The sequence below is a fragment of the Eptesicus fuscus genome, chromosome 5 (assembly GCF_027574615.1).
Source record: "Eptesicus fuscus isolate TK198812 chromosome 5, DD_ASM_mEF_20220401, whole genome shotgun sequence".
NCBI lineage: Eukaryota > Metazoa > Chordata > Mammalia > Chiroptera > Vespertilionidae > Eptesicus > Eptesicus fuscus.
Genome location: NC_072477.1, coordinates 106,282,122 through 106,305,266, shown reverse-complemented (window position 1 = coordinate 106,305,266; position 23,145 = coordinate 106,282,122). Strand labels below are relative to the sequence as shown.

Below are 23,145 nucleotides of genomic sequence, written 5' to 3'. Positions count from 1 at the left end.
TTTGACAATCATTAAGATGATTGTCAAATACACAATCAAGATTCTAGAACCCTGGAATAGACTGGTCTCTATAACATCCTACACTGATCAGGGTATCAGGAGACTACCACTAGTGCTAGCCAGTGGCATCTCTATTTTTTTTCAGCTCTATAGTTGAAATAGAAGACTTCCCATAAGACTCTTGACATTGTATGAGCCAAATGACCTACCACAATCACATTAATTTTACCTATCACATACTCTCACAAACTAAGTTTATTTCAATTCCGTTTCATGCATCAGAGCTAAGCCCCCTCAACTCTACTTACCCCAGGAAAGGAGAGACTAATTGCACAAGCTCAGCCCGAGAGATCACCTCCTGGTTAAAGATAACAAGACAGCGCAGGAAATTTTCATAGGCCTCTGCATTCCGCAGAGCCTTTCGAACCTTATGAAGACAACCAAAAGAGAATGATTAAGTGGGGAATGAAGAGATCTGGGATCACTTTGAAATGACTAAGGAAATTTCAAGTTATCTGATGATTCTAAGGAATTAACGTTAGTTTTTTTTTTCAGATGTGTTAATGATTATGTTTGAAAACAGGTTTTATTTTAAAAGGAAACAGTAAAATATTTGTGAATGAAATAATATCTGGGTTCTGTCTGCAAGCAATTTGGGGTGAATGAGAGCACACATGAAAGAAGCAATATTGGCTAGCGGCTGGATGATAGGTACATGAGGAGTCAGTTTACTATTCTCTTTAATTAATTTCACCTATGTTTAAAATTTTCCATAATAAAATTTTTTCAAAATGAGATCCTGAAGACATTTACTTTCTCATACTCTTGATTCTCCAAACCAAAATCAGAGTACTTCAAGCTTTTGTTTTCTCTCCTAACAGATGTTTACAGCAAGAGTCTTGTCAACACTGGTTTTGTAATCTTAAATAATGATCTTTTTAAATAAGATACTTGTGTCCTCTGACCCAATTCTTTTCCTTCTTCCATTTATAATATTAAGCATTTTAATATCCAAAAATCTAAAAATGTTCAATGGCATAGACAAAGTAAAACTAGCCTGGCTAGATGAGCAAGCTCAAGTTTTAATTTCAGAAGTAAGTATTTAGCAACTGTGTTCTTTTATTGGGGGATTGCAGACCATGTGGTTTTATCAACCTCTTCTCCAGGCTCCCATATACTTTTCATAACTACCAATCAGTAAACACAATATACAATATCTACTTTCATGCCCTAACTGGTTTGGCTCAGTGGATAGAGCATCAGCCTGCGGACTGAAGGTTCCCAGGTTCAATTCCGGTCAAGGGCACATGCCTGGTTGTGGGCTTGATCTCCAGTAGAGGACGTGCAGGAGGCAGCCAATCAATGATTCTCTCTCATCACTGATGTTTCTCTCTCTCTTTCCCTCTCCCTTCCTCTTGGAAATCAATAAAGACATATTTAAATAAATAAAATAAAATATCTACTTTCAAAGCCAAAGGTGAAAGAGCACTTCACTGTTGTACTCTATACCCTATTTACTGTTAATTTTTATTAGCTTTTAAACATACAGAGTAGACAGAATAGTCTAATGAACCCCATATACTCCCCTAGCCTTAATGATCAACGTATAGTAAATTTGGTTTCATTTAAACCCATTTCCCAACCAATGAGTTTTAAAGTGAATTCCAGACATTTCATCTACACCTAACTCAGTATATATCTCCAAGAAAGAAGTACTCAAAAACAACAACAGCCCTGGCCAGGTAACTTGATTAGAGCATCATCCCAGGTTGTGGGTTTGATCCCTGGTAAGGGTACATGCAAGAACCAACCAATGAATGTACAGGTAAGTCAACAACAAATCAGTATTTTTCTCTCTCTCTCCCTCTCTAAAATCAGTAAGTGAAAAAAACAAAACAACAACCACATTCCTCTTTAAAAATTGAACTCATTTTGTCCCCCACTCCCCCACTTTCCTTGCCATTTGTTGGTTGTGACCTGAACTTCTTCATTTGCCTTAGATTAGAAGCATCAAGTGCCCAGGCAGCCCTCAGAAATGATTCAAGTCAGAGCCTCGACTTTTTGCAGAACAGCTCACACAGGCACAGCAGGCTTGAGAGAGATGAGATCAAGAGGCACCAATCATGGAGATATTAAGTCATTCGCCCTTTTGCAAAAACCCACAATTGCAAGACAGGGTAAATCACCAGCTCCTGCCAGTGAGAAGTCTGACAGTTGCCAGCCATCCTGATGAAAGTAGCCTACTAATCATCAAGTTGACTCCAAGGAGGAAGTCAGACACAGGAAAAAGGTCAAACACACACCCCCTAAAACACCGTTTAAACCAGTGATCACCATTTCAGGCTGTTCATTAGGATCACCTGGGGAGCTCTGAAAACTAAATCAGAATCCCCAGGAATTCTATATGTGATTCTGAAAATAAGTATCACAAGCAATTAGAAGATTACGAGTCATCTTAAGTCTTCCACAACCGGTGCACCTACACTCCCCAATGTACAGACCTGGGCACCTGCCACAGGGGGCTCCAAAAACCTTTTGAGAGTATTTAATATCATGTATTTTATTAAAGCTGTCTTCCACCATGGAAAATGCAGTATTTTGTTGCAAACCATTTCACAAAATCAAAGCAGACAATGCTACAATTTCTCTAGCACTGAAAGGACCTACAACTTATAAACCATGTCAAATAGTAGAAAGCCCTAATCAGCTTGATGCCTCTAAAAAGAAAAAATCCTGAGGATGGTGATTTTCTTTTGGTATTAATGGTCGGTATTAAATCTAATTCATTCATTTACTCACCTTATCAAAAAATAATGATTCCGTTCCTACGCCATGCTTGCTGGCATCTGCCATAGAAGAATCCTTTAGGCTGAGAAGTTTGGGTTTCTTCTGCAAAAATAGGAAAAATACAAACATGCTAAAATTTAAAGGGTGGACTCCTCTATTATTTTCATGTGTTCAATGGTTTCCTTATTAACCAATGCCGATTAATAATTTGCAACAAATGAGAGAATTCAAGTCCTAACTTGCTTTATACCCTACAAGATTTCCACCCGTCTTCTCTATTTGTTTACCGGTCATTTTTTCCCCCCGAGGATCATTCTACTCCTCAAATATTCTCTCTACTTTTCCCATGGGCCAAAAGTATGGAGGCAGAAGAGAATTTGTAAATTCATGAAGAGAATATAGTTAATTTTTCTAATAGGAGGAATAACTATCTTGTCAGCAATATCCATTCAGACCAATTTAAGACTGGCCTTTTTGTTTTTTGTTAATCCTCAATGGAGGATATTTTTTCCAGTGATTCTTAGAGAGAATGGAAGGGAGGGAGGGAAGAAGGAAGGGAAGGAGAAGGATGGATGAGGGGAGAGACGTAGGGATGGAGGGAGGGAGAGAGAGAGGGAGAGAAACATTATGTAGGCTTATCAATTGGTTGCCTCCCGCACGAGCTGGGATGGAACCTGCAATCGAGACATGTGCCCTTGACCGGAATTTGAACCCATGACCCTACAGTCCAAGGCAACCCTCTCACCACTGAGCCAAACAGGCTAGGGCAAGACTGGTTTTTTAAAGGAAACTAATAGGACATGACATAAGTGTCAGGCAAAATTTACTTTTTTTTAAAAAGGAAGGCATTTCCTTTTTTAAATTGAATTTAGAGAGAGCAACGGGGAAAGAAACATCAATGTAAGAGAGAAACATCAATCGGTTGCCTCCCACACTTGCCCCAACAGGGGATCAAACCCACACAGGCACAGCAGGCTTGAGAGAGATGAGATCAAGAGGCACCAATCATGGAGATATTAAGTCATTCGCCCTTTTGCAAAAACCCACAATTGCAAGACAGGGTAAATCACCAGCTCCTGCCAGTGAGAAGTCTGACAGTTGCCAACCTGGGTATGTTCCCTAACCGGGAATCAAATCTACCTTTTGGTGGATGGGACAATGCACCAACCAACTGAGCCACCCAGCCAGGGCAAGAATTTATTTTTAAAAAGCTACATCTCAGCTATCTGTGAAGAAACACACAAACTCTGGGAAAAACAGCACATTTACCTTTGTCATTCCAGAGCTCACTCACTGAGCCACAGCCACTGCTCACACTGCCTAAGCAAAAAGTAGGAAGGGAGTTCTAACCCCAATGTAGTGTTTCCACCTGTGGGTAATCACGTGCAGGAGAAGACCAACTCACAAGTGGAACAGATCTGTTGACCTGCTTGCTACTCATATGACAGCTAATAACAAAGAGAGACAAAATCAATAAAAACTCAAAAAACCATAGTGCCCTGGCCAGTGTTCTCAATGGTTTGAGCATCGGGCTGCTCACCAAAGGGTCTCCCTGATTTGATTCCCAGTCAAGAGCAGGTACCTGGGTTGCAGGTTTGATCCCCGGTTCTTGTCGGGGCATGTGTAGGAGGCAACCGATGTGTCTCTCTCACATCGATGTTTCTTCCCCACTTACTCCACTCTCCACTCTCTCTAAAAAAAAAAAAAAAATCAATGGAAAAAAAAAAATCTATTCTCGGTTGAGGATTAACAACATAAAAGCATATTGATCTGAGTAATTAGTGGTATTCTAACATTTTTTTGCAAAGCCAGGTAAGAAGCTTTGCATTGAGTTTCTATGCCATACACCCTCACTCTGAATATCCAAGATCCAACTGACTACATGCTTAGGATAAAAACACATGATCAACCGTAGGGTTCCTGTCCCCGAGAATGACTCCTGAAAGGCAAACTGAGCGGTGCCGCTCCTTCTCACCTTCACCGGAGGGGTGGCTCCTGTCCCAGAGTGCCTCCGGATCTGGCAGCCATTCTGGCTGGGCCGCTGCGGCTTGTTGTTCAGTTGGGGCTTCTTCACAGTGCCTCCATGGTCATTTCTCACGGAATCAACCTTCTCTGCAGTTGTTTTGCTTAAAAGCTAATTAAAACACATGAAAGAGATTAATGCTGTCATCAAAGCAAGTATCATTTAGAAAAAGTTCCTTTCTGATTCCAGCTTCCTAGTTCATCTAAGAAAATAATTCTAAATAGTGTAGTTCTTCTAAATAAAACTTACCACAGAGCTGTTGGCATCTGGTAAAAACTGTCCAAACTCTGACAACAGATCTTCTTGATTTTTAAAAAGGCGAGCCACCTGGGCATAAACCTCCTGCTCAGTCAATGCTGGAGTGTAGTTTCCTCCAGCTTCCTTGGCATTTCGCTGCTCTTTCTGACAAATTGCAAATGGGAGAGATCATATTGGAGGGGCACTGTTTTGGATGACTCACTTTTGCACATTTTTTGAGACTTTTGACAGGAGCTCTGTATGTCACCTACTTGGGCTATATTTGAAAAAGTCTATACTTTCAGCAACTGTTTTGTCTGCAAACTTTAAGGTGAGAAAGTGTGGAAAATGGTGGCTGACAATTCCTTTTTAAAACATATTTAAAATGTGAATTCGCAGAGGACCACTACCAATTGATAAAACACAAAAAATTATAGAGAAATTTTTCCTTACACAAGTCATCCTATAAACTTCCCACATAAATAAGTATGCATTTCACAGGGCAGTAACTTTAAAAATGCTGACTACCTGCTATATGGCAATTAAAGCCAAGCAATCAAATGCTTTATAAGTACATATTATAGTTTCCAACTGGTTCATTCCCAGTAAAAATTAGGAGACACAATAATATTTATTCAACTTCTTCTTGGACTAGATGCCCTCAGAGGGTGACCTGGTTAAGACAGGATGAAAAGGTAACTCTCTTACCTGATATGTGTGCAAAATTTCCAGGAATGCTTTGTAGATGTCTGGTTGGCCCTGGAACCTGTTCTTGATCTTATTAACATAGTTGATAGCATGATTAAACTCCACAGGCTGATTGTTCTGCAAGGATGGGGCCGTTCCCAACGAGATTGTCACTGGTGTATGAGGTTGGACAGGTGGAGAGCGTGGGGATGCGTATGGTGGGAGTGGGGGGGTCTGCTGGCTGGCGGGAGTATGTGCTTGTAGTTGGGAAGGCTAAAAAAAAAAAAGTCTTTATTCTCCTCAGGAACAGATGGTTTGACATAGGAAAGTTTGAACTAAAGAGAAACAAGGTGTCTGATAAACTTATATCCTTTATTCACTCTGGCCAAGCCATTTCAGCCCAACTCAAATCACATTGGGCAGGGGTGGGAAGTGTAGAGGGCTCACAATTATCATACAAATATTTCAGTCTCAAAATTTCTAAATACAGCCTTAAAAATAGATACAGGGAAGGACTTTTCACATGCAATTTTAAGTATACTAGCTCAACAGGTGCAAGAAGGATAGAAAAAAACCTCATTCTACATGTATCTTTAGTGTCAAAAGAGACAATTTAATGTTACAGTAACTCCACATCAAAGTCTTGTACATCAGCTCTATCCAACAGAACTCTGATGATGGAAATGTTCTTTATTTACACTGTCCTGGATGATACCCACTAGCCACATGAGACTACTGAGTACTTGAAATGCAGGCTAAGTGCAACTGAAAAACTGAATTTATTTTAATTAATTTAAATTTATATATAGCCATGTGTGGCTACTGTATCAAACAATGCAGTTTTAGATAAAGTACACCCATTATTATTATCATTGTCATCAGATTTTTCTGCTTAGCTTGATTATGACCTAGTCTGGTAAATGGAGTAGCCTCTGTAAAATGATGACCATGCAGCCAGTAGTATAATCTGATCATAAGATGACCATTTCTGCCTGTGCTGTCCAAGTACCACTCACTACCCAAGCAAAGTTTCCACCTATTGGGGTGCTCTTGGTTCAATGAGCATAAGCAGGGGGCAAGAGAGTCCTTGTAGAGTGTTCATGTCTTAATTTAAATAGATCTAAATATGTGGTATGTAAATGTGAACCATTTGATAGGGATGTGACTACTGCACCTTCTCTGATGAAATCACTGCAATATGTCTATCTAGTCTTATAGAAAGGGGAAATGTCAAAACAGAATGCTTTCTAGGGATGCATTTCATGTAATGCAAAATAGTCCAAGTGCTCACCTTGCTGACTTTGGCAGGTGGGGGCTGAGGAGCTGGCTGGGCAGGAGCTGGGGCTGACTGGGCTGAAGACTGTGAAGGATGTTGGGGTGGTGGTTGAGGCTGGGGCTGGATGCCATGGGTGGGAATCTGATGGACCTGGCCAGGAGTTGTCACATTCACCATGTCATTGGGGTGCACCTCAATCTTGTAGCCAGGAGGCAAGAAGGTATTGAAGCCCATGATCAGGTCTGGGTGGCCTTTGAAGAGCTGGGACACACGACTTATCACTCCTGGAGTGTCGATGCTGATAAAAAAAATAAAATTGGCAAACTTGAGAAGCACTCTAATAAAAAAAGTAATCACACTGACTACATTCTCTAGACAGGAAAACAGATAAAAATCAATCTGTGTATTACATTTGAAAAAGTCTATACTTTTAGCAATTACAAAATTAAGAACATACAAAGAAATCTGAAATTTCAAAGACAAAATTTGGTCACAATTTTGAACAGAATATACATTCATTAACAGTCCTATCAAGCAGATACTCAGACAGTAAATCTAAAGCTGTAATTTCCAAGCAGTATCCAACACGTGATACACCAGTATAAATTACCATATATCTACATTTTCCCAATTAATTAGCTACACTCTTATAACAATGAACCATGCCAGAATATTAGTGTATCTCAAGTCAAAGAGCAAGTAGCCTAATCATTACCCATCTACTCCCTTGTTTTGCAATGAAATCCTAAGAAAATTTTAGTTAAGAATAGGGAGAAAATAAAGATCTAGGGACTATAATTTTCATCAATAAATCAATACATAAATTAAAGCATTACCCTGAAAATTAAACCCCCCAAAAGGGACATCCATTATCTTTCAGAAGATGAGAATAAGCTATATCCTCCCTCCAAAATCAACATTCTAAGCACAAAGCTTGTGTACAACTATATATATCTTTTACCTCTGTGATTTAAATTCCTTCATGATGTCAAGGAAATCATTGTAGACCTGAGGCTGACTACCAAACTGCAGCTTCACCTGGTCAAGATAGGACAGTGCATCCTCCACCTGAAGCAGGTTATAAAAAGAAAATAAGCCAAGAATTATAAAAAACAAACAAATGATTTATGCCTAAATAAAATTAACATAGCAAATGAAATAGGTATAGAAAAACATGAAAGTATTAAAAATTAGTATGGATATCCTACCTAATAAAAGAGTAACATGCAAATTAACCATCACTCTGCTACACCCACAAGCCACGCCCAAAAGCCAATCAGGAGCAAGTATGCAAATTAACCCCAACCAAGATGGCTGCGGCCACAGAGCAAGCAGAAGGCTTGGGTTTCCCCGGCAATGGAGGAAGCCAAGCTTTCCACACACCCTGGCGGGCCCAGGCCTCTACTCAAGGCTACAAAATTTCAATTATAGAAGATAAATAAATCCCAACAAAAACTGCGGCAGCCATGGAGTGAGCAGGAGGCTTGGCTCTACTCAAGGCTACAAAGTTTCAATTATAGAAGATAAGTAAATCCCAGGTACCAGGGCCTCCGCTTAGGTCGCCGGAGGGCGTGGCCAGCCTGCAAAACACCACAGGCCCCTCGCCCAGGTCGTCCCACACCCCAAGGAAACCCCACCCTGATCCGGGATACCCTTCAGGGCAAACCAGCTGGCCCCCACCTGTGCACCAGGCCTCCACCTGTGCACCAGGCCTCTATCCTATCTAATAAAAGAGAAATATGCAAATTGACCATCACTCCAACACACCACCCCTATGTGGTCAAAGATCCTGCCCCCATGTGGACACAAGATGGCCACCACAAGATGGCCAGCAAGGGAGGGCAGTTGGGAGGGACCAGGCCTGCAAGAAAGGGAAGTTGTGGGCAATCAGGCCAGCAGGGGAGGGCAGTTGGGGGGGGGTTCCCAGGCCTGCAGGGGAGAGCAGTTGGGGGGACCAGACCTGCAGGGGAGGGCAGTTAGGGGTGACCAGGCCTGCAGGGGAGGGCAGTTAGGGGCAAACAGGTTGGCAGGGGAGCAGTTAGGCATCAATCAGGCTGGCAGGGGAGCGGTTAGGGGGTGATCAGGCTGGCAGGCAGAAGCGGTTAGGGGCAATCAGGAAGGCAGGCAGGCGAGCAGTTGGGAGCCAGCAATCCTGGATTGTGAGAGGGATGTCCCGGTAGGTCGGGCCTAAACCGGCAGTCGGACATACCTCGAGGGGTCCCAGATTGGAGAGGGTGCAGGCTGGGCTGAGGGACACACACCCCCATGCACGAATTTCATGCACCGGGCCTCTAGTCATTAATAAAACACAAGCTTCAAATAAAAATCAAGTAGCCTTAAAAAAAAAAAAATCAAGTAGCCTTGCCTTGGATAATTTTGGAAAAAATGATTAGTGAAGCATACATATGAATATCTCATTCACTTATCTGTTCATCTATTCATCTCACAAATATCTACTAAAGCTACAACAGGCTATACTAGGCCCAATGTGGGGTATTAATGAATCAATGACAAATAAGCCACAGTCCTGCTCTACAGAAGTTCTATCACATCTAGCTGGGCATCCTAACACAGTGGTATAAGGGGACAATCTCTAAATACCCAGAGAGAACATGAGAAGAGCACAAAGGCTTTCCCAGGAAGTAATTTGTAAACTGAGTCTTAAGGATGAATACAAGTTAGCAAAAGTGAAGACTCATGAGAAAGTCAGAAGAAACAGCATGGGCAAAATCCCAGACAGGACCCTACCTAGTTCACTTAGAAAACTACAAACAATTTACTTTGCCTGGAGGATTTGTGTTAAGAGGAGGAATGTTGGTGAGAAGAGTGACAAAAGGAGACAAGAGGAAGCAGAACCTGATCCTAAAAGGCCTTTAAAACTTGTTAGAAAGCAATTGAGATTGTTATCTGCATTTTAATGTATTCAATTTGGCTACAGTGCTGAGACAAATTGGTGCAAGGGCAGGATAGATTGAAAGGAGGCAGGAAAACCAGTTATGCTCCAAGGCTAACTCACATGTGAAAAATAGTTGCTCAAACTATAGTCCTGACCAAAGGAACAGGGAGAACTGAACAGATTGAAAAGTTTTGTAGGACTCAGAAATGACAGGGATTGGGGACTGACTGAATAGGGAAAAGAAAGATTCACTAAATTATAAATTATTTGGGCATTCGCAAAGAGAAACAGTTTGAAGGGCTAGAAAGTTATGAGTCTGGTTTAGAACAACTTACTTTTTAGTTACTCAGGAGATATCCAAGGAAATTACCTAATAGGTGCTTCTTATATACTCCGGGATTATTTTAAACTAGAGGCCCAGTGCATGAAATTTGTGCACAGGGGGCATAAGGGGAGGGGGTTCCCCTCAGCCCAGCCTGTACCCTATCCAATCCGGGACCCCTCGGGGAATGTCCAGCTGCCAGTTTAGGCCTCATCACAGATATCGGGCCTAAACCGGCAGTCAGTCATTCCTCTCACAATCCAGGACTGCTGGCTCCTAACTGCACACCTGCCTGCCTGATTGTCCCTAACTGCCCCCCCTGGCAGCCTGATCACCCCTAACCTAAGGTGACTAGACGTCCCGCTTTTTAACAATTTGTCCCGCGTCCCGCGGCGTTTTAAAAAAGTCCCGATATTTGGAAAGAATGCACGACAAGCTAGGGAACGGTGGGAGAACGGGAAAGGAATATATGGTTTTCGGCGGCCATGTGGCTATTTAGCCAGGATATGAGTTTTATATTATTTTTGTTAATTTTATAATGTTAAACTTTAATAATAAAAAATAATTGTTGAGAACTGATTATCGAGAACTGCTTATCAAAGTTCGCATTGTTGATCAGTTGTGAGAATTCGACCACCATTGTTTGGACTTAATGAACAATGGCATTTTTGGGGATTGGCAACGACGAAAACATTTTGTAACTGTCTCTCAGACGATACACATCGTACTGCGTGCTAGTAAGCTAGTTAAACAAGTGATGTCATTACAAATCAGCTATTCAGATAATTTAGGTAAGTAATTTATTTATTTCATAAATACATAAATTTTCTTGAATTTAGCAGACAGTACTCATATTATTTATATTTTATAGTGGCGGCAAAAAGTCTAGCGCCGGCCTTGAAAGTGACACTTACGACTTACGTTACGGCAAATTCATGACCTTTTAAACAACGACAGCAATCTACTAAAAAAAATTCACTCAAATGAGAAATATGCCAAAGAATAAAATAATACTATACATAATTTTTATTTATTATATTTGTAAATTGTACTTATGTTGAAATTTTAAAAAATATATTACAATACTATTTTTGTGTTCAATGAAAATTTTTGTTGCTCCATTATAGACCAAATTTTTAATCAAGAATCCTCCCCCTCCGGTCAATGGTGTCCTGCTTTACCAATGTTAAAATCTGGTCACCTTACCCTAACCGCCCCTGCCTGCCAGCCTGATTGCCCCCAACTGCCCCCGCCCCTGCCAGCCTGCTCACCCCTAACCACCTCTGCCTGCCAGCCTGATTGCCCCTAACTGCCCCCCTCTGTCGGCCTGGTCACCCCTCACTGCTCCCCATGCTGGCCTGGCCGCCCCCAACTGCCCCCCCACCGGCCTGGATGTTCCCAACTGCCCCCCTCCCTCCCGCTGGCCTGGTCTCCCCTCACTGTCCCCCATGCTGGCCTGGTCGCCCCTCACTGCCCACCCTGCCGGCCTGGTTACCACCAACTGCCCCCCCTGCCGGCCTGGTTGCCCCTCAATGCCCCCCCTGCCGGCCTGGTCACCCCTCACTGCCCCCTCCGCCAGCCTGGTCGCCCCACGCAGCCTGCTGTTCAGTCGTTTGGTCGTCTCTCACCCCCCTAGTGGCCTGGTCGTCCCATGCAGCCTGCTGTCAGGTCCTTACTGTGAGGGCGTCCTGACCAATTTGCATATTACCCTTTTATTAGTATAGATTATACAAACTATCAAGTTTAGGAAAGTTTCAAAAATAAACTGATTTGATAAACTCTACTCATGATAAACTTTGTGAAATAGAACATTTATGTTCAAATAAACTATTAAATGACATCTCAAGAGTTGCCCAAACTTTCAAAATGGCCATAGTTAATCAGTGTATTTCAGTGTTGCTAGAGCACAGATTATATGCTTGGTTGATACACACTCATTTGATGGCTGGTTTTTCTTCACATATAACATGACAATTTCTATTGAAATTCAATAAACTAATTCATATTCAGAACTTTCCATATTGAAATGTTTCACTAATAACAAATTGATGGAACACAAAACTCATTAAGTTTGCAGAAGGAACAAAGACTTTGGAAGACATTTTAAAATAGCATTCACAATCATAAGACAAAGGAGAAATTATCAAAAATAAACAAACACCAGCCCTACCCGGTTTGGCTCAGTGGATAGAGCATCGGCCTGTGGACTGAAGGGTCCCAGGTTTGATTCCGGTCAAGGGCACATGCCCGGGTTGTGGGCTCGATCCCCAGTGGGGTCGTGCAGAAGGCAGCCAATCAATGACTCTTACTCATCATTGATGTTTCTATCTCTCTCTCCCTCTTCCTTCCTCTCTGAAATCAATAAAAATATATTTTAAAAAAAATAAACACCAAAAAAGTTAAAGTTAAAAAATAAATAAAGAAGCACACTATGGTATAATGTAATTACAACAGAGAGAAAAAGTGCAGAAACCCAAAGGAAAGAAATTATACATGATATGTATATGTTTGGAAGAAAAGGTATAGGTCATAGTAAACCCCTATTTAAAAATTAGATATAAAATAACACTATGCTTAAAAAAAGAGCTTTGACACCACATTATGAGATAACTGCATGTAAAAGAGTATGGAAATTCTCTCACTACCTAAAATATAGTTCAAAAGCAAGTATGCAGTTCTAGAAACCACAACTTAAAAACACACACACACATTTGGAACTAGTTATTTAGAAGCTACACATTTAAGGAGGCACTAGAGAAGAGACTCTTAAGATTCTTCCTGATTCATTTCAATAGGCATTTATTAAGGTCCCTAACCTTCTGAAGTTCGTAAGTTTATTGGGAGGGGAGAAAACACGAACTGTAAAGAGAGCTCACTAAATATGTGCCAAATATCAATAAAAAACTAAAGCACACCAAGCAAGCCTCAAATTATTCCAATCTTCCATCAATATGCCAAAGACAAAAAAGTAGACAGTGTTGGTGCTTGAAATAGCCTACACTGCCCTAGCTGGTTTGGCTCAGTAGATAGAGCGACAGCCTGTGGACCAAAGGGTCTCGGGTTCAATTCTTCTGATCAAGGGCACATACCTCAGTTGCAGGCTCCTCCCTGTCCCGGCTTGCGCAGGAGGCAACCAATCTGTGTTTCTCTCACATTAATATTTCTCTCTGTCTTTCCCTCTCTCTTCCACTCTCTCTAAAAAATCAATGGAAAAATATCCCCAGGTGAGGATTAAAAATAAAAGAAAAAAAAGAAAAAAAGAAAAACAAACTACTTAAAAATATGTTTAAAATAATTAATTAAAAAAAAAAAAAGAAATCGCCTATGCATTCTCACTGGATACTGCCTTATTACAGAATATAAACTGTTTACTGAAGTGGATTCAAATGCTCATAAAGCTTTTTAAAACTAATCCAAAAATGGCAGGCAATGTGAGAATACTGAATGAAATTACACAAAGGCACAAGAAAGCATTTTATCTCTCATTAAAAAGAAAATGCAACAAGTTACTGTGTTCAGGAATCTCATTCAGGAGCTTGTAGAGGGTGGGGAGAAATGGGAGTCCTAATATATGATGACAGGTGAAGATTTGACTTTGGGTGGTGGGCACACGGTGCAATATATAAATCTTGTAACATAGGAACCCAAACCTGAAACCTATATGTTCATGTTGACCAATGTCACCCCAATAAATTTAATTTAAAAATGCAAAAGTTAAAATAAAATAAAAAGGTAGGTAAATAAAAAAGCTTGTAACTAAAAAAACAGAGCAAAAGTCCTAACTCGACCCATGACCCCAAAGCCCTTTCTTGCTTCCTTTACAGTTTCTGTAAAACAGATAAAGCACAGACTACTTATACCCAGTGAGGAAGGTAAAATAGGTGTTGTGCTTTGATAGAGCTGGCTGACAAAAGCTATAAAAATAAATACATTTTCGTTAGCTTAATAGCAAGTTTATAAGCTCTTTTGCAACATTAGTAATTAACTGCTGGAATTAAGTCACATCAAACCAACTTTTACATAAATATTTTCAGAACTTGGTGAAGTGCTAAGTATAGTAATAATACATTTTGGTACACAGACATCACTCTATAAGCAGAGAGTTACAATGTTATAAGGAAAATAACAGTATAGCTAATAAATATTTCCCCAAAGACAGAGCCCAGAGTGAAGTTTCAGGCCCATAAATAATTTGTACTCTCTTTAAAGACTATGCTTAAATACAGTCAACTCTTCATTACTTAAAGTAATATAGAAAATGTATATTTTACAAAGTCCTTCTATACAGCTCAGCTTTAGTGTGCTTTATGATATTTATGTAGCATTTACTTTCCTTAGGCCAATATTAAACACTAGAGGCCTGGTGCATGAAATTTGTCGGGGGGGCGGGGGGAAGGGTCCCTCAGCTCGGCCTATGTCCTCTCGCAGCCCAGGAGTCCTCGGGGGATGGCCGACTGACACCTTAGGCCCACTCCCTGTGGGCCTAAGCCTTCAGTCGGACATCCTTAGCACTGCTATGGAGGCAGGAGAGACTCCTGCCACCACTGCTGTGCTTGTCAGCCGTGAGCCCAGCTTCTGGCTGAGCAGCGCTCCCCCTGTGGAGCACACTGACCACTAGGGGACAGCTCCTGCGTTGAGTGGGATCGGGCCGAAACCAGCTCTGACATCCCCCTAGGGGTCCCAGATTGCAAGAGGGCGCAGGCCAGGCCGAGGGACCCCACCGGTGCATGATCAGGGACGGGGAGGGACACGGGAGGTTGGCCAGCCAGGGAGGCAGAAGGGTTCCAGGGCATTTCTGGCCCGTCTAGCTCAGTACTAATCGGCTGGATCCCAGCAGAAGCTAACCTACTGGTTGGAGCGTCTGCCCTCTGGTGGTCAGTGCATGTCATAGCAACTGATCGACCAGTCGACTGCCCCCTGGTGGTCAGTACACGTCATAGCAAGCGGTTGAGTGGCTTTAGCATATCATTAGCATATTACGCTTTGATTGGTTGAACAGACGACCAGACACTTAGCTTATTAGGCTTTTACTATATAGGAAGTTCCTGAGAACCTTAACCAAGGAGAACAGGATCAGGGTGAACTTGACTAAGTATCAAGGAAAACAGAAGGCTGAGATATTTGCTAAACATAATGTATCCTTCAAGGGTATACTATACATTCCTACCTGCAAGCTACTTAATATAATAAGACTGATTGGACCAAATAAACATCCCAACATCCAATATTTTTCTTTTCTCTTTATAGTTCTTTCATTTTATATTTCCTGCACTCAAGTTTATGCTTTATATAAATGTAAAAAGAAAAAAACTGAAATACGGAACATTTGCAGCAACAATCACACACATTCTAAAAAATAACACTCAAGCAGAGAGTGAAAATTAGCTGGGAACACAAACTTCACTCCTCCACAGATGCCTCATAAATTTCAAAGCACTGAAAACCTATGGCACATACCCTGGCCAACGGTGTATCTCGGTTGGGCCTCATCCCACACAATGAAAGACTGCTAGTTGATTCTGGGTCAGGGCACATTCCCAGGTTCTAGGTTCAATCCTTGGTAGGGGGCATGCAGGAGGTAGCCAACCAATGTTTCAATGTTTCCCTTTCACATGGATATTTCTCTTCCTCTCTCTCTCTCTTTTACTCTCTCTCTAAAAAAACAATAAAAATATTTTTTTTAAAAAGAACTAAAGAGTTCAAAATGAGACTTCTAAAAAATGGACTTTGCTGATTTCGTATAAAAATGGCCCCTCGATCCTGATCTGTCTGAGTGCCATGCATTCATAAATTCCAGAAATGTTTGTTGCCTGCTATGAGAGAAACTTTTTGATAGAAGGAAAAGAGCTGAATACCACCTTGAGCCTCTGAAATTGCTGCTGTCCCTGTACTGGTGCAACTGGTGGGGCTGGATGAGCATGACTCTGGACCACCTGGCCTCCGTGGGGCTGCACAGCTGCTGGGTGATGATGGCTGCTATGAACCGCTGTTATGGTGGGTCCATGACTGCCACCAGAGCCCTGTGGCACAGCTGAAACCTGGGGTGGACAAAATAGATACAGGAAAGGTCAAGGCTTGTGTATCCTTGCCCAAATGTGTCTAAAGAACATACATACACTAGAAAGATAACTAGAAATTCAAATTTTTCACAAGATGAAATTGGTGAAATAAATTATAGCACACTCATTATAAAATCCTATGCATTCTGTAAGGTATTACACAACTCAGTACTTCTCAAACTATCTGTGGTTAAGTACCAGTTTTCCTTTTTTCTTAAATTACAATCCATCATGGGCTGCTACTTTTACAAAATACAGTAAAAATGGCCCTGGCCGGTATTGCCTAATGGTTAGAGCATCGGCCTGTGCTCTGAAGGGTTGCAGGTTTGATTCCTGGTCAGGGGCACGTATGTACCTAGGTTGCAGGTCCAATCCCTGCCCCTAGTCAGGGCATGTGTGGGAGGCAACCAATCGATGTGTCTCTGTCACATAGATGTTTTTCTCTCCCCATCCCTTCCACTCTCTCTCTTAAAATCAAGGGAAAAATATCTTCACTCTTCAGGTGAGGATTAAAAATAAATAAGTAAATAATAAAAAATAAAGTAAAAATGGATTACCGGAAAAGTGAGATAAAAAATACACCAGCCCACAATTTTCACTATTGGATTTTACAGACATAAAATTACAATGTCTAGTTGCTATAAAAGTTTCTAAACACTAAATTTCTACTTACACAGGAGCTGCCCCCAGTGCAGGCTCTGATCACCTGATCGGGGCCTGCCGGCCAACCTCTTGGTCCCTCCCCCTGGCCGGCAGGCTCTGATCGCCCAATGGGGTATGGGGAACTGGGAGTGGGTGGCTGTGGACGGGACGTGGGCAGCGCCAGGCCAAGGTGGATGTGAGTGAGCGGGGCCTGACTGCCCCACCGGTCACCCCCCACAAAGAAGGCAACCAGTGTTGGCGGTGGGGGGCTGCCGGGGAAGATCGGCCCTGATCGCAGGCCAGGCCTAGGGACCCCACCCGTGCACGAATTTTGTGCACCGGGCCTCTAGTATTTTATAACATTAAAAAATGTTCACAATCTAGTAGAGGATAAAGGAAATCAAATATATGGTTGCCGAAACCGGTTTGGCTCAGTGGATAGAGCGTCGGCCTGCGGACTGAAAGGTCCCAGGTTCGATTCCAGTCGGGGGCATGTACCTTGGTTGCAGGCACATCCCCGGTAGGGGGTGTGCAGGAGGCAGCTGGTAGATGTTTCTCTCTCATCGATGTTTCTAGCTCTCTATCCTTCTCCCTTCCTCTCTGTAAAAAAAAATTAATAAAAATATTAAAAACAACAACAACAAAAAACAAAAACAAATATATGGTGACAAAAGATTTGACTTTGGATGATGGGCACACAATGCAATATACAGATGATGTATCATAGAATTGTATAGCTGAATCCTATATAATTTAATTAGCCAATGTTACCTCAATAAATTTAATTAAAAGAAAAAAATGTCGCCCTGACCGGTTTGGCTCAGTGGATAAAGCGTCGGCCTGCGGACTGAAGAGTCCCAGGTTCGATTCCAGTCAAGGGCATGTACCTTGGTTGCGGGCACATCCCCAGTAGGAGGTGTGCAGGAGACAGCTGATCGATGTTTCTCTCTCATCGATGTTTCTAACTCTCTATTCTCTCCCTTCCTCTCTGTAAAAAATCAATAAAATATATTTTTAAAAATAATACCTTAAAAAAAAAATGTTCACAATCCATAAGTTGACTGTATTTGTGTTCCCATTTAATATGAATTTAAACTTTTAAATAATTTTATAAAGCACATTACAAAGCAGTATATAAAATACAATAAAAAGATTTTAAACCCTAGACAACAAAATATACATCAAAATGTTAGCATTTTATCTTGTGGTGGTGGGGTTAGAAAAGAATTTTACTTTGTTTTATTTTTCTTATCCTTATTTGCTTCTAAAATAAAACATAATTTTTTTCTAAATTGTTGGTTTGACCTCAGACATCTTTCTTTTCTATTTTCTCATTCACATTCTCTTATAAGTTTAGGGGTGACTTAAAAGCACAAGCTGCTTTCCTCCCATTTCTATTACAAGAAATGCAATGTAACATTTACAAAACTTTTAAAAGTTTTCCTATTTCAGAACTGTTAATCACTACAGAAGCCAACTAAAGACAAATATACCTGATTTGCCACATCTCCAAAATAAGGAAAGTAAATATCATGAAACTTTCTCTAAACAATGTTGTGTCCTACAACTAAAGAGAAGATATGTGTGGGTTTTTTCCAGAGTCTCCACAAATTTATAAAGATTAACCTGGGTAGAAATAATAAAAATACACAGAAATAATACAATATACATTAAGAGTTAAAAAAAAATACTTAAGACAATTCTACAAGCTCTAATATATCTCACAAGTGTTATCATTTTGAGCTTCTAATTCCAATATGAATAAATTGGACAGGTTTAGTTTATAATTCTTGGAGATGGCTAGTTTTCTATGAACACATTAGTTTCTAGTATAAAAATAGATATAACGTTATCACAAGTGTAGGAAACAATCATGAACATGTTCAGATAAAAATAATCAGCCAAGGAAAACAAGCAACCTTTTTTTCTTCCAAGTCCTAACTTAAAGATTTGATTTGTAGCAGTCCCCTGTACTTGAAGTTTATAAAGGCATTATACTGCTTCAAGGGGGACTCCTGAGAAAGAGTGGCACACTTAAGGAATCACCATATCCTACTTCACCTGGTTTCTCTCTCCTTTGATTGCTTTCTTTTTTTCTTAATATATTTTATTGATTTTCTTTTTTTTTTTTCAGAGAGGAAGAGAGAGGATAGAGAGCTAGAAACATCAATGAGAGAGAAACATTGATCAGCTGCCTCCCACACACTCCTCACTGGGGATGTGCCAGCAACCAAGGTACATGCCCTTGACCAGAATCGAACCTGGGACCCTTGAGTCCACAGGCCGACGCTCTATCCACGGAGCCAAACCGGCCAGGGCTGATTGCTTTCTTATAATAACTCCAGAATCTGACACAATTGTCAAACTGTTCTCAAGGTAAATTATACCAATTTATATTCCCAGCACCAGTCATAGCTTTTTTTTTTTAATATATTTTTACTAGAGGCCCGGTGCACGAATTTGTGCACAGATGGGGTCTGGCTGGCCCACGCCCTAGTCGAACTCCCAATCAAGGAGATAATTTGCATATTAGCCTTTTATTATATAGGATTGATTTCAGAGAGGAAAGAAGAGGGGGAGAGGGAGATAGAAACATCAATGATGAGAATCATTGATCAGCTGTTTCCTGCACGCCCCCCACTAGGGATTGAGCCCACAACCCGGGCATTGTGCCCTTGACCAGAATCAAACCCAGGACCCTTCAGTCCACAGGCAGACACACTCTAGCCACTGAGCCAAACCAGCTAGGGCACTAGTCATATCTTTTATTTATATATATACTAGAGGTCCAGTGCATGACATTCATGCACTGGGGGATAAGGGGGTGGGTTCCCTCAGCCCAGCCTGCACCCGTTAGCAGTCCGGGAACCCTTGGGGGATGTCTGACAGCTTAGGCCCGCTCCCCACCACTGCCACTGCTCTCACCAGCCCGGTGCTGGCTTGTGGCTGAGCTGTGCTCCCCCTGTTGGAGCGCACTGACCACCAGGGGGCACCTCCTGCATTGAGCATCTGCCCCCTGGTGGTCAGTGAACATTATAGCAACCGGTGGTTCCACTGTTCAGTTGATTTGCATATTATCCTTTTATTATATAGGATTTTTATTTCTTTATTGACTTCAGAGAGGAAGGGGAAAGGAGAGAGAGAAACATCAATGATGAGAGAGAATCACTGATCGGCTGCCTCCTGCACACCCCCTTACTTGGGATCAAGCCCGTAACCCAGGCATGTACCCTTGGCTGGAATCGAACCTGGGACCCTTCAGTCCACAGGCTGATGCTCTATCCACTGAGCCAAGCCAGCTAGGGCTAGTCATATCTTTTAAAAATCACTTACAAGTTAGGTTGAAGAAGGCCTCTCCAGACCAGTTAAATAAGTTATGGTTCGAATGACCTGGGATGGAATATTACATATGCAGTAATTCTTTAAAAAAATTACTTGGGTCTCTACATATATTCAAGTGGAAAGTTGTCTACTATATAATAAGTGAAAAGAGCAAATAGCAGAACAGTATATACTATATGATCCAAATTGTGTAAAAAGAGGAGTGTATCTAGAGAGGTAGGCAGATAAATATAGATATGTTTGTATATGCATACAAAATGTTGGAAACCCAAGAAATACACCAGTGAGATAAAGTCGAGGGGTAATTAGAAAAGGTAATCTTTTTTTTTTTGTAATGATGATATTTACTTTCATAATTTAAAAAGATTAAAAAAATTAAATTTCTTCTTTTTTGGCAAAATAGATGAAGTTGGTCAGGATGTAGAACAATAGGAATATACAACGTTGGTGGAAGTATAAATTCGTACAACTCTGAAAGCCAATCTGGCATCACCTGCTAAAGTGAAGATGTGCACACCCTAGGACTCGGCAATCCCTCCCCTATAGACTGGAGCAACGCTTCCTCATGTGCCCTCTTACCTGCTGAGTGGTCTGCAAGAAGATAAAAAGTTTGCACCAAAATGTAAACCAACTACTTACTAATAAGCACACTATTTAATTCAGCTGCCTTTTTGTACTCAAGTAAGACGCTCTTGATAAAAGTAGTGTGTTCCTTTAGATTCTGGTACAAGTTTACTTTGTCACAGGGTCACCACTGTGAGTACCACTGCACTAGAGAACCACCTAGAACATTAACAGTAGCGCCTTTATAAAAAAGCATAAATATGGAAATAGACTGATTGTCCATTAACAGAATAAACTGGATATATTTACATAATTCATAACAGTGAAAATGACTCAGTTACTCATAAAAATATGGCTATGTCTTGGGAATCACACCAAGTGAAAAAAGAGCCAAAGAATAAAGTATTCATGTTTTCATTTATATCAAAGTTAAAAAATACCCAAACCAAACAATTTTAGTGTCTATAGCAGTGGTTCTCAACCTTTCTAATGCCGCAACCCTTTAATACAGTTCCTCATGTTGTGGTGACCCCCAACCATAAAATTATTTTCGCTGCTACTTCATAACTGTAATTTTGCTATTGTTAAGAATCATAATGTAAATATCTGTGTTTTCCGATGGTCTTAGGCTCTACAGCAGCGGTTCACAGGTTGAGAACCACTAGCAGGGTCACCTAAGACCATCGGAAAACACAGATATTTACATTACGATTCATGACAGTAGCAAAATTACAGTTATGAAGTAGCAGCGAAAATAATTTGTTTAGAGATATAAACCACTGGTCTAGAGATATAAACAAAATGACTTAAAAAAAAAATAAAGCCAAGGAAATGATAAATGCAAACAAAGTTCAGATCAGTGACTACCTCTGAAGTGATGAAAAAAGAAAAGGGGTCAGGAAAAAAAAACCGGGGAACACCAAGGTCATAACAACCTTCTTCTTTATAAACTCACGTGGTGAGTACACATCTGTACATTATTTTCATTAATTGTATAACTTACACATATCTCATAAATACTTTATATCTCACTGAATGCTTAATAAAAACTTCTAACTGGCCTGCCAGTGTGGCTCAGTAGTTGAGCATTGACCTATGAACCAGGAAGTCACAGTTAAATTCCCAGTCAGGGCATATGCCCGGATTGTGGGCTCGTTCCCCTGTAAGGTGCATGCAGGAGGCAGCTGATCAATGATTCTCTCTGATCATTGATGTTTCTATCTCTCTCTCCCTCTCCTTTCCTCTCTCTAAAATTAATAAAAACATATTTTAAAAAAATAAACAAAAACTTATAGCTGGATGAAACCATCATACTGGCCTTGGCGCAGCGCCTTGCAGTACCAGCTCACCTGATAACTGGGAGTAACGGAGTACTGAATGCCCGTGGCTGACTGCATAGTCTCGGCCACAGCTTCATACACAGGAGGGGCAGGGGCGAGCACTCGGTGCTGATGAGGAAAAGCCTCTGTGTTACCAGGGATCCGCCGCTGCTGAGCCGCATACACCGATGATTCTTGATCATCCAAACGTCGCTTCATTCTGCATTCATGCTCAGGGATGCACTAATAACCTGCAGAAACCACAAGTACAACATATACACCAATTCATGCTCCATACCACGTGTACAATTTAGGATCAGTACCCAGATTTAATATAAGCTCCCCCCTTTGAACCAATTATCTATTTCATCCTAGGGATGATCACTGGGTAGTTTAAGTACATGCTTGTGCACAGACACCCCACATCAACAGGTTATCATAACTGAAAGACAAAATATAAATAATAATTTAAATTAGTTTGGTACTATAGAGTTGAAAAATAACCTCCAATTTAAAAACACAAATATAGCACTAGTCAGTTTGGCTCAGTGGATAGAGCACTGGCCTGCGGACCAAAGGGTCCTGGGTTTGATTCCGGTCAAGGGCACGTACTTTGGTTTCAGGCTCCTCGCCAGCAGGAGGCAACCAATCGATGTATTTCTCTCACATCGATTATTTCTCTGTCTTTCCCTCTCTCTTCTACTTTCCCTAAAAATCAATGGAAAAATATCCTTGGGTGAGGATTAACAACAACAACAAAAAAGACCCTCCACAAAATAAAAACACAAATATACCTTTTTCTTTATTCTCTAGTTTTCTCTTCAAATGCAATCATTCCTAATATTGTGAACTACTTACACACTACAAAAACACTGAAGTGTTTTTTGTAGTTCTTCCTAACTCCTCTCAAAACCTAGTACTATAACTGTGGTCTAATTTTCAAAGTATCAGTGGTATCATGAAAAGAGTACTGGGCCAGGACTCATGGACC

At 41.0% G+C, this 23,145-nt stretch overlaps 1 protein-coding gene across 4 annotated transcripts in view; it reads right to left on the bottom strand.

Moving 5' to 3' along the window:
* Positions 1-23,145, bottom strand: part of SIN3A (SIN3 transcription regulator family member A) — an 82,038-nt gene that overhangs the window by 32,470 nt on the left and 26,423 nt on the right. For 3 of the 4 annotated variants that reach the window (XM_054716672.1, XM_028133393.2, XM_054716674.1), the window contains exons 2-10: positions 22,185-22,405; positions 16,087-16,266; positions 7,972-8,078; positions 7,026-7,308; positions 5,756-6,007; positions 5,060-5,212; positions 4,763-4,921; positions 2,800-2,889; positions 309-427 (exon numbers count right to left, since the gene is read on the bottom strand). In XM_054716672.1, coding sequence (XP_054572647.1) covers positions 309-427; positions 2,800-2,889; positions 4,763-4,921; positions 5,060-5,212; positions 5,756-6,007; positions 7,026-7,308; positions 7,972-8,078; positions 16,087-16,266; positions 22,185-22,373 — 1,532 coding nt within the window. In that variant the 5' untranslated portion in view covers positions 22,374-22,405. The remainder of the gene's footprint in view (positions 1-308; positions 428-2,799; positions 2,890-4,762; positions 4,922-5,059; positions 5,213-5,755; positions 6,008-7,025; positions 7,309-7,971; positions 8,079-16,086; positions 16,267-22,184; positions 22,406-23,145) is intronic. The other variant, XM_054716673.1, reaches the window with a different exon arrangement.